The 12,357-nt window shown below is 45.2% G+C and overlaps 1 protein-coding gene across 1 annotated transcript in view; it reads right to left on the reverse strand.

Moving 5' to 3' along the window:
• Positions 1-12,357, reverse strand: part of MTMR9 (myotubularin related protein 9) — a 34,990-nt gene that overhangs the window by 17,778 nt on the left and 4,855 nt on the right. Inside the window, exons 2-4 of the mRNA XM_071742198.1 lie at positions 11,210-11,318; positions 10,286-10,411; positions 818-991 (exon numbers count right to left, since the gene is read on the reverse strand). Of these exons, the coding sequence (XP_071598299.1) occupies positions 818-991; positions 10,286-10,411; positions 11,210-11,318 (409 nt within the window). The remainder of the gene's footprint in view (positions 1-817; positions 992-10,285; positions 10,412-11,209; positions 11,319-12,357) is intronic.

Here is a 12,357-nt window from a genome sequence, read left to right on the forward strand (position 1 = left end):
GTGCCAGAGGTGGCTTTACAAGCCTCAACTTGCTTTGAATGAGTGATTCAAAGAGAGCTTCTCTTTGAAGGAGATTACTCATTCCATCACCCACAACCAGCTTCATTGCATGCTCTTAATAAGCTGCAATACAAAACGAGCAAATGCCTCACGAGCTGTATTAAATCTAAAGCCTGAGTTGTTGGTTGTTGTTTTTTTGGTTTTTTTTTATCCTGCCCCTGTACTCAGCCCTGGGGAGGCCACAGCTTGAGTCCTGTGTCCAGTTCTGGGCCCCTCAGCTCAGGAAGGAGCTTGAGGTGCTGGAGCAGGTCCAGAGAAGAGCAAGGAGGCTGTGAAGGGATCCAGCACAAGTGCTGTGAGGAAGGGCTGAGGGAGCTGGGGGTGTTGAGGCTGGAGAAGAGGAGGCTCAGGGGAGACCTCATCGCTCTCTCCAACTCCCTGAAAGGAGGTTGGAGCCAGGGGGGGGTTGGGCTCTTTTCCCAGGCAACTCTCAGCAAGACAAGAGGGCACAAGAGGTCTCAAGTTGTGCCAGGGGAGGTTTAGGTTGGACATTAGAAAGAATTTCTTTCTGGAGAGGGTGATCAGGCATTGGAATGGGCTGCCCAGGGAAGGGGTGGATTCTCCATCCCTGGAGCTATTTCAAAAGAGCCTGGATGTGGCACTCAGTGCCATGGGCTGGGAACTGCAGCGGGAGTGGATCAAGGGTTGGACTTGGTGAGCTCTGAGGTCCCTTCCAACCCAGCCAGTTCTATGATTCATTTAATGAGCAGATTCACACACTTCCTCCAGGTACAACCATTACTCAAATGCAACTTACCATCCCATTCTTCTTGTGATAATAGCTGAGGACTGGGAAACGACTGCCGTGGCGAAACGTGGCGACTTTCCGGAGCGCTTCGTCATCGATGGATTTGGGGACAATGACAACAGGAGGGTAGGAGGGACAGACAGTGAATTCCTTATTGATGCAGCTTAGACGCCATTCATCTGTCTGAAAAAGATGAGGATGTACAGGCTTTTGGTCAGAAACCAGATTACTACTGTCACAGCTTAACAGATGAGGGAAAAGGAACTCCCAAACTGAGGGTGAAGCAGCAGAACCACACCAAGGAGTCAGATAAAACCCAGCATCGCATTTTGTCTCCAACAAACCCACAGCGAAAGAGATGTCCAAGGACAAACCAGGCTCTGCAGTGAACTCCTCATCCCCTACCTCTCAGATGTTGCATTGCAGGCATTGGAAAGAATATCCCTGCCTAGTTCTTCAAGTACCCATTTATAGGTCTGTTGAGTTACTTTTCCCCCCCAAGCCCTCTTGGTGTTGCCTGCAACCATTTTCTTGTGTTGCAGCAGCTTGTAGAAGCTCATGACCCAGTGTGCAGACAAAGCTCATAAGCAAAGGAAGTCAGAAAGGGGTGCTTGGGGCTTTTAACTATTCATAGAATCATAGAATCCTAGAGGTTGGAAGGGACCTCGAAAGATCATCTAGTCCAACCCCCCCTGCCAGAGCAGGGCCCCCTAGAGTACATCGCCTAGGAACGTGTCCAGGCGGGTTTTGAATGTCTCCAGTGAAGGAGACTCCACAACCCCCCTGGGCAGCCTGTTCCAGGGCTCTGTCACCCTTACAGTAAAAAAATTTTTTCTGATATTCAACTTGAACCTCCTATGCTCCAATTTACACCCATTACCCCTTGTCCTATCACTGGTCACCACTGAGAAAAGCCTAACTCCATCTCCCTGACACTCACCCCTTACATATTTGAAAACATTGATGAGGTCACCCCTCAGTCTCCTTTTCTCCAAACTAAAGAGCCCCAGCTCCCTCAGCCTTTCCTCATAAGGGAGATGTTCCACTCCCTTAATCATCTCAGTAGCTCTGCGCTGGACTCTTTCAAGCACTTCCCTGTCCTTCTTGAACTGAGGGGCCCAGAACTGGACACAATACTCCAGGTGTGGCCTCACCAATGCAGAATAGAGGGGGAGGAGAACCTCTCTTGACCTACTAACCACACCCTTTCTAATGCACCCCAGGATGCCATTGGCCTTCTTGGCCACAAGGGCACATTGCTGGCTCATGGTCATCTTCTTGTCTACCAGGACCCCCAGGTCTCTTTCACCTACACTGCTCTCCAGCAGAGACACAGCAGACAACATGTCTGCAGTACACACCACACCACAACTTACTGCCTCTGCAGATAGCTTCAATCTTGTAGGAAGCAAGAGTGTGGTATGGCTCTCTCTTGAGACACCAGAAGAGAGATGTATTCCTACATCAGCAGATTTAGAGGAATAAAAAGTGGGTTTAGATGCAGGTGACACAGGCTGAAACCTCTGTCTGTGCTGAGAGCAAAGCTAGTCACAGCTTGACTTTCAAGGTTCTACCTTGGAAAGTTGAGTCTAGTTTAAAATTTTCTGCATTACAGTGGAATTGTTGTCCATGAGGCAAAGGTGGCCAAGAAAGGCAAGGCTGTTCCAAGAGCTCCAGACACTGAAGCTGCTCTGAGGTTAAAATTGCAATTTAACTTTTCCAGCTTGATTCTTCTCTATGGCTTCTGCTTTACCTAAAACAGCTTTTCCTCCAAAAACACCTCCTGGAACCAGCACAGCATCTAAGCACTAGGGTCTCATCCTGAAATCCTCTTAAGTCATTTTGCAGCTCCCACCAGCCACACACTTGTGAAAGAAGGAACCCTGCAGCCTTGCAAGCACCTGGGAGGAGAACTCAGGTTACCTGATATCCAGGGTCAGACCCAAGGCTTGGCTCCAGCTCAGAGAAAAACAAAGGTCAGTGAGTGGCCTCACTGATGAGGAACCCTTACTTAACTTAAAAGTCCTTTCATTTCCATCCTTAAAAAGGGTGGAAGAGCTGACACTGCCCCAACTGCAGCCTTAGACAAGCCCATGGAGGGCTTGCTGCTCCTGGGCTGGTACCACACCACTGTCTACTGCAGTAAAGACACCATCCAGGTACAACAATGGCCATGAAGTAGGTATTTTACCCAGGTGCACACAGCAGAACCTTGACTAAAGTTTGGCAGGGAAGCTCATGGTCTGCAACTGCAAGGCAGTGGGTTGCTCCTTCAGTCAGTGAATCATTATCCTGTACTCCTCATGGCAAACAAAACCTGCAAGCAGAAGCCTCAGGGAATAAACATGACTTCTACAAAATGCTTTGATTTTAATAGCAGCATTAGATTCCCAAAAGTAGCAGCAGAATCCCCCTTAGAAAGGGCTGGAGCACCTCTGCTATGAGGAAAGGCAGAGAGAGTTGGGGTTGTTCAGGGTGAAGAAAAGACCCTGCAGACACCATCTGTGGCCTTTCAATATTTAAAGTGGGTCTACAGGAAAGATGGGGACAAATATTTCAGCAGGGTCTGTTGGGATAGGACAAGGGGTGATGGTTTTTAAACTAAAAGGGGTGAGATTCAGGCTAGACAGAAGGAAAACTATTTTTTATAACAAAGGTGGTGAGACACTGGCACACGTTGCTCAGAGAGGTGGGAGATGCCCCATCCCTGAAAACATTCCAGGTCAGGTTGGACAGGGCTCTGTCTGACCTGAACTAGCTGAAGATGTCCCAGCTCCCAGCAGAGGGTTGGACTGGATGGATTTTAAAGGTCCCTTCCCACCCAAACCAATTTATGATTCTCTTCTATGACAGCAGTCAAATTTGCCTACAAAAGCTCCAGACTCAAAGTAGTTAAAATTAAACTGGAAAACCTTTTGAAAAGGAACTGGCAGCTGTCAAGGTGAACTAATTTTTTTTTTAATTTTAGTTCCTATGCACTGCCATGACACAGGTGTGAGAGAGCAAAGAGGACCTTGAGTGAACTCCTCAGCTGAGGGTGCTTTTGGTGCAGACTGGGAAGTGTTTGTGGGACACTGCAGCAGGCAGAGACCTTGTACAGATGTTGTTAAAAACTCTGCTCATGTGTTGAAAAGAACTTTCAGCTAGACAAAAAGGAAAGGAGATAGAGTAGGGATCAGAGAAAGGAAGAGGATGACAGTTAAATTATGCCCTAATAGGATGCAAAAAAAAAAATCCCAATCAATTCAGGAAGCATTAATTACACAGCTCTGATCTGAAGTAGGGCTCTTTTTCTCTTCCCTTTCTTCCAGAGACTTACTGCCTCTTGTCTTACAACTCCTGACTGGCTCCTGCTTATAGAAATCACTGGCTCACTGGTCTCATGGGAAACCAGGATCGATTTAGAAAGGTTTTCTGGCACTGAAGTCTTCCTATAAGATGAACAAGCTGATCACTGTTTCATCATCAGTAGCTCCAAGGCATGGGAACAGCAAATGTTGTGTAGGAGACATCAAAATTGTCCCTTTTGGTGGCAGCCAAAGAGAAAGACACTGGGAAAGTCCCTGGTGAGTGCATTACCATCAGCAAGAACAGCAGTCGTTACCTGGAAAAGTTTTGCATCATCCCTCTTGTAAACTTACTTCATTATTCATTAGCTTCAAAACAGCCTCTCTGAAGATCTACATTTTATAAAAAGCAGAAGTTCTCCCAGCTGCCAAATTGCCTCCAGCAATCACTTTAGAGCTGGAGATGAAAAGTTCTGGATCATGTCAGGGAGGCCAGTCACAGTTCATGCTTTTAATGCACCAACAATGATAGACACCCCAAAAAAGCTATAAAAAAAAAAAAAAATTAAATTACAGCAGATTTCATATGATGTGGGAGATCTGTTTACAACAATAAAAACAAACACACATGGATTTAGAACAGAACTGAAATACCTCACTGGCACACAGGATGTAGAGAAGGCAACATCAGAACTCCATGGAATGCTTTTTTAAGAGCCTGGCTGTCACCAGTCCCACCAGTATGAAACAGAAATGGAAGGGTATCAACCTGATTTATGTCCCACTTTGGCAACTTAACCCTGCCCATAACCTCTCCTCACCATTTATAACATGAGACAGATTTATCCTGCCATCCAGTTATAATTCACTGTTCCATGGGAAGGAGGAGGAGCCTGGCAGCAATCAGCATCATTTCTCTTCTGTAGCTTCTGCAGAGATCCAGTTAACCTCTGCAGTGCCAGCTGCAGACTGCTCAAACATATTCCAACATGAATCAAACCCACCAGTGCAAGTCTCTTCTTGGCTTTTGCTTGGGGCCTGTCTGCAATTTGGAAGAAAAAAAATTGCTGTTTCTAACTGGAAGAGTGAGGGAACAGAAATTCAAGTGTGTGCAGCAGCAGATGCTGGTGCAGGAAGGAGTAAGGGCTCTGGTGAAAGGGATGAGGTGGAACCTCATCTTCAGACATCCTCAGGTAAGGATGCTGTGTGAAACTCACAAAGTTAACATTTACTTTACAGAGGGATCAATACTTTGAGGGAATCAGAAAAAGCTAATTCCAGTGATGGTTAGAAGCAGCAAAGGATGGGGAAGTGAGCAGATGAAAGGCAATGACTCCAAAGGAAAAAAAAGTAGAGAGAAGAATTTTCTTAAACACAAAAAAACCCAGATGGCAGACAAAGATTGCTGCTCTTCTGGCAAGAGCAAAAATTGGGCTACCCACACCCCTACACACTGAGCCCCAAGCCAAGAAGTTCTGCTTTTATTCTTGAAAGAGTTTTGTGGCAATGAAACTCCCTCACATTAAGGATACTCTCAATGTACAAACTTCTCAGGGACACTTCACTTGACTCTGGAGATTCAGTTTCCTTGAGAAGTTATAGTTTGCAGTATCCTCTTTAAGTTGGCAGAAGAAAAATCTCTCTACTCTGACCTAGTAGCTCCTCTCTAATTTCACAGAAAAATATGAAATCCCTTGCATATACTCTAACTTCACTCAGCCACTCACTGGTTAGGCAGTAGTATAGTGCAGAGGATGGATTTTCACCCACATTTTACCTCACACATCTATAACCAACCCAGATCTCATGTGCTTCCAGCAAAAAACCCACACCACCCACAGCCAGAAGCTGGATGAGCAAACATCACCTCTCCTGTGAATATTTTACTGTTTTGTCATATCATTGCCCCCAGTATTTTTCAAGTGTCATCTCACAGCACAGTAATTTGGAACCCATGGGTACTGCTGAGCTTTTGCTGTGACATTCAGTGACACGTGGAGCTGATTTGGTCATATGACTGAATTTTCAGCTGGACTACCCCTGCTGATAATGTTTGATTTAGCAGAACAGGAGTTCATGGAATTCTCCTGACAAAAGCCCTGCTGATCTCTGCTGTAGGCTGTACCCAAGAAAACAAACAGGGAAGCACACATCCTACCAGAACGTGGCAACCCCCAGAAACTTCATTCCTCCAATTTCTTTAGATCAAATCAAATAATTTGTTTTACAAGGACTTTAACACCTTTGTGGACTAAATGTTCAAGAATGTTGTGACAGACTCCCTAACCCTGGAGCTGAACCAGCAGTTGCTTAAGTGTTTGCTGTCACATTCTAGGGGCAATGTTTGATGATGCTGTCAGATCAGTGCCTTGGAGTGACATCAGGCAGGGGGTGTATTTGTGTGTTGGGAGAAAAACACATTTGGCACAACAGAAACCAAGATAAACAGACAAATTATTGTTGTTATCCTGCCTAAAACCATAATCTATTCTGATTTTATAATATGCTACCTAAATTTTAGAAAAAACAATCTTAACTTTCATAGTTTTACTTTATCATTATAAAGTATGTCAGAGCTTTAGAACAACTCTGCTGGAGCAGCCAAATGTGGAACTTACCCATCACCAGAGCTGCTGTGTGGGTGAAATGCAGTTTTTGACAAGTTGTGCATGAATACAGGTTGGGAGGAGAAAGGACTGTCCTGAGAAGGACTTGGGGGTGGTGGTGGTGGAGCAGAAGCTCAACATGAGCCCTCAGGGTGTGCTTGGAGCCCAGAACCCAACCATGTCCTGGGCTGCAGCAAAAGAAGCACAGACAGGGGTCGAGGGAGGGGATTCTCCCCCTCTGCTCTGCTCTGCTGAGACCCCACCTGGAGTTGTGTGTCCAGTTCTGGAGTCCCCAACATCAGAAGGACACAGAGCTCCTGGAAGGTGTCCAGAGCAGAGCCACTCAAATGCTCAGAGGGCTGAGCACCTCCCTGGGAAGCCAGGCTGAGGGCTTGGGGTTGTTCAGCCTGGAGAAGAGGAGGCTCCCAGGTGAGCTCAGAGCAACCTTCCAATATCTGAAGGGGCTCCAAGAAAGCTGGGGGAGGGCTTTGGACACGGGGGGGTAGGGAGAGGACAAGGGGAATGGGTTAAAACTGGAAGAGGGGAGATTGAGGTTGGACATTCTTTGGGGTGAGGGTGCTGAGCCTCTGGTTGCCCAGGTTTCCCAGAGAAGCTGTGGCTGCCCCATCCCTGGCAGTGTCTCAGCCCAGGTTGGATGGGGCTTGGAGCACCCTGGGCTGGGGGAGGTGTCCCTGACCATGCAGGGGGTTGGACCTGATGAGCTTTAAGGTCCCTTCCAACCCAAACCATTCTGTGATTCTATACTGAGGAAGGTGAGGCACAACAGAACCAGGTGGATGATTTAATGAAGAGGGAGGTAACCTTCAGAAAACCACTCATCCAGATGATATTTTTCTTTTTTTTCCTTCACTATGTCATTCACTTGTTCTGTCACATAAAAAAATAACAAGAAATTTTGGGAAACAGTATTTTTTATCTGTTGCTCAGGATATGTAAACCATTTGCACCTGGCTCTTGCCACCATTTCATTAAAAAGGAGTTACAGCTGAAGTTGTGGGTTAAAAAAGCCAAAATTTAATCAACAGCTGTTAGAGAAGAGTATTTTAAAGAAACAAATTATTGCCCTTGAAATGTGAGGCTATGAAGTAATTAGGTTTTGAAATATAAGCCTTCCAAGGAGTGTATGTTTGGAAGCCAAGAGATTCACAAATAAGCTATCAGTGCACTTCTAAACCCCTGAAAAGAAAAAAAAATGCAGCTTACCAGTGATTCCCTGTTAGCACCTGCATCAGAAGTGATTCTAGGATTCCTGACATCTCAAAATGATTTCAGCTAAAGGTGAGCAGAAGCAGAACCAGCTCCTGCAGCCTTGCACTATGCTCTGAGGGATTTCCTTCAGCTGCCCCCAGTCCTGGTCCTACATTCCTCCCTTCTCACCAGACAGCACTTCAGCTTCTGGCCTTTTAATTCCTTTTGAAATGCCTGCAAGATTCCTCTGCTGAGCTGCCTCCCAACAGAAGAAGATTCTGATCACATCTTTGACTTCCCCAGGTGAAATCAAAACCCAAACTGTGGTGGTGGTTTGTAACAGGTCAGTTTGTGCATCTTTTGACAGCAGATGAGGATGGAACATGTGAGAGTTCTCCAGCTAAGAGATAAAAATAGGAAGACCCCTGAACTCTTCTGATTTTCCACTGACTTCATCACACAAATCTGGTCAAGCTAATCATATTATTCAGTTATTAGCCATAAACAGGAAGTGATAAATGCTGCAGACAAGCTGGGTGAAGATAAAATGAAGAAAAAAAAAATAAAAAAGCCATGTCCTTGATGCTGTACTAATGGATGCAGCCTCAGAAACCAGAGATGATGCAGCAAGTGAATGTATTTAATGCCAAAGAAAAACCTGGAGCACAGAGATCCTAACAAGGCACCACTAAAATAGGTGGGATCCTGCAACCAAGCCAGTTCCTAATGTATCATAGAATCATAGAATGATAGAATCCTAGGGGTTGGAAGGGACCTGGAAAGATCATCTAGTCCAACCCCCCCTGCCAGAGCAGGGCCCCCTAGAGTACATCACCTAGGAACGTGTCCAGGTGGGTTTTGAATGTCTCCAGTGAAGGAGACTCCACAACCCCCCTGGGCAGCCTGTTCCAGGGCTCTGTCACCCTTACAGTAAAAAAATTTTTTCTGATATTCAACTTGAACCTCCTATGCTCCAATTTACACCCATTACCCCTTGTCCTATCACTGGTCACCACTGAGAAAAGCCTAACTCCATCTCCCTGACACTCACCCCTTACATATTTGAAAACATTGATGAGGTCACCCCTCAGTCTCCTTTTCTCCAAACTAAAGAGCCCCAGCTCCCTCAGCCTTTCCTCATAAGGGAGATGTTCCACTCCCTTAATCATCTCAGTAGCTCTGCGCTGGACTCTTTCAAGCACTTCCCTGTCCTTCTTGAACTGAGGGGCCCAGAACTGGACACAATACTCCAGGTGTGGCCTCACCAATGCAGAATAGAGGGGGAGGAGAACCTCTCTTGACCTACTAACCACACCCTTTCTAATGCACCCCAGGATGCCATTGGCCTTCTTGGCCACAAGGGCACACTGCTGGCTCATGGGCATCTTCTTGTCTACCAGGACCCCCAGGTCTCTTTCACCTACACTGCTCTCCAGCAGCTCAGCCCCCAACCTATACTGGGACATCGTGTTGTTCTTCCCCAAATGCAAAACTCTCCACTTCCCCTTGTTGAATTTCATCATGTTTCTCCCTGCCCAACTCTCCAGCCTGTCTAAGTCTCTCTGAATGGCAGCACAGCCTTCTGGTGTGTCGGCCACTCCTCCCAGCTTAGTGTCATCAGCAAACTTGCTGAGGGTACATTCTATACCCTCATCCAAGTCGTTGATGAAGATATTGAACAACACCGGTCCCAGTACCGACCCCTGAGGGACTCCACTGGTCCCACACCTCCAACCAGATTCTGCCCCATTGACTACAACTCTCTGACTCCTTCCTTTCAACCAGTTCCTGATCCACCTCACTACCTGATCACCAAACCCATACTTGATCAACTTATCTACAAGGATGAAGTTTCTGTAACAGATACAACAGGCAATGCCACCAGAACAACTCCTACACTATAGGTACAAAAATAATATCAACATGTGCTCAAGGCACCTGGAAGAACATGACTGGAAATTCCCTGCTGGCTGAATTTCCCTGGCATGGATCAGAATGAAGTGTTTCCCAGTGGGCACCTTGATCTACTGTCATCTTCCTGGAGAGCCAAGAAACCCTTTGCAACCTTAAACTTGCTCTTACAGTAAGGAGGACCCTCCCCAAAGGATAAAAACATTCCCTACCTCCATGTCTTCTCAGGTAACTCTTAAAGAGGCTTCAAAGCTCTATTTGTAAAAAATAAAACACAAATGCTAAGTAGGAATGTTTAGAAATGCCCAATATTTTTATCAGTGAATATCTGAGCAACACTTGCTTTCCCCTCAGGCAGGGAACAGCTGTTTTCACCACCCAGGATTTCCACTCCAGCCACTCCTGAGTGCAACACTTCACAAACTGCTCACACCAGTAGTGTGAATCTGCACGATCCAACTTACCACTGCACTGAGGAGCTCAAACTCTTGGTCAGGCAGAAAGGAGTGCCAGCCATCTTCAATGATTTCAAACATGGGTCGGTAGAAGAAGGGGTACATGAGTGTGACAGAATCCAGGGTGGAAAGTGCCTGGGTGGGAGAAAAATAAACAGCTACTCCATTTGTCCAAACTGCTCTTTTGTTTCAAGAAATACACAGCAAGTGGCATTTTCCTTGAATGTTGGTGATGCAAACTTAAGCCACCCAAAAGTATTCAGCCATGAAGTCTGAAACAGCTGCAGGGTAGTTTAAAACAAACACATGGAAAAAAAAAAAAAAAAAAAAAAAAAAAAAAAAAAAAAAAAAAAAAAAAAAAAAAAAAAAAAAGCAGAAGAAACAAAATCAGATGATAACAATCTCACTGCAGCTGGGGATCTGCACACACAGCATCGTGTCTGCAGGCTACAGGGTGCAACAGCACCCCAAAGGATGAGCAAAATGCACACAGGTGCAACTAAAGGGGCACATTCTACATGATATCTACCTGGTTACTAGCAACAGAGCTTAAACTCAGTCACTCAGTGTTATTTGAGATGTGAAACTCATCCAAGTCTGACTGGGTTTTGCCTCCTCATGCAAATGCCTCCTCAGCATAATGAAGCTGAGCTTCATTTTCCCAGTGCTAGTGGAAGACACTTGATTCAGAAAAGATGTGGGGGATTTACTTTGTTGTTTTTTTAAATTGCTATTATTTTAAAAAATAAAAATAAATAAAAAAAAAAAACCACAAGCAACAAACAATATTTTAACAACTGAAAGGAAGCACCCCCCAATTCTCATTTGCCTTCCAGAACAGCAATAACAGAGGGGGGGGGAGGAAACAAAGCTGTGAAAAAGCCTGATCAAGCTCTGAGAGCAGAAGTGTTATTTACAGAGATGAATTCTTACCTCAATGGAGCTGGCAATGTTCAGACACTCCTCCATGCCAGGGATATCCAGCTGGATAATTCGTAGATCTTTGCATTTGATAATGATGGTGCCCAGGGAGCCCACAAACCTGCAGCAAGGTACAGAGACCAAGTGTCTTAAGAACAGGATGCTCTGAGGTACAAGGAGGGATTGTAGCTCTTCCTATAACAAATGCCTACAGGATAAAATTCCCTTAGAAGGAATTTGTCTGTCTGCAGTAGCATTTTTGGAAAGATAAATGACCCAAATTGGAATCTGCAAGTTCTGCTCTGCTTCTTATTTTACCAGAATTATGGAATTGCTCAGGCTGGGAAAGATCTTCAAGATCACTGAGTCCAATCTCATTTTTTTTAATTCCACCCTTGTGAGATGGCAATGAGTGGAAGTATAAATCTTACAAGACAGAGAATGCTTTCCTCCCAGCTTGCTTTAAAATAAAAAAAAGTATGCTCAGGTATTTTCTGACAGCACTGGAAGCTTCAGCTGCAAGTTTTGAGTTTCATTACAGCAATGTGTGGAAACTTTGAACAGCTGAAAACAGCTGACTCCAATTTTTAAAGTAATACTTTTGTGTGGCTCCCATACACTTGTTTTTAACAAGAAAGTTTGGGTTCCAGTATCTGTGTTCCCACGGTGACATTTGCTCTGCAGACCTCAGAAAATTTAAGGTCTTCCCACTGGTTGGTACAACAAAAATCAACCTCTACGATAAGGAACAAGCACGGCTCACAGGCGCCCTCTCCAGTCCTCCTGAAGTGCCTGAATTAAGGATGAGGCCTGAAGAGAAACAGAATGGTTTGGGGGTTTTTTTTTGGTTTGTTTTTTTTTTTGCATTAATTAGGTCCTAGGGTTCACAGAAACACCGTAGATTTTAGTTCACCAAGAAGGGAACTGGAAGCTTCAGCTGCAAGTTTTGAGTTTCATTACAGCAATGTGTGGAAACTTTGAACAGCTGAAAACAGCTGACTCCAATTTTTAAAGTAATATTTTTGTGTGGCTCCCATACACTTGTTTTTAACAAGAAAGTTTGGGTTCCAGTATCTGTGCTCCCACGGTGACATTTGCTTTGCAGACCTCAGAAAATTTAAGGTCTTCCCACTGGTTGGTACAACAAAAATCAACCTCTA

This window comes from Heliangelus exortis, chromosome 3, assembly GCF_036169615.1.
Source record: "Heliangelus exortis chromosome 3, bHelExo1.hap1, whole genome shotgun sequence".
Classification (NCBI taxonomy): Eukaryota; Metazoa; Chordata; class Aves; order Apodiformes; family Trochilidae; genus Heliangelus; species Heliangelus exortis.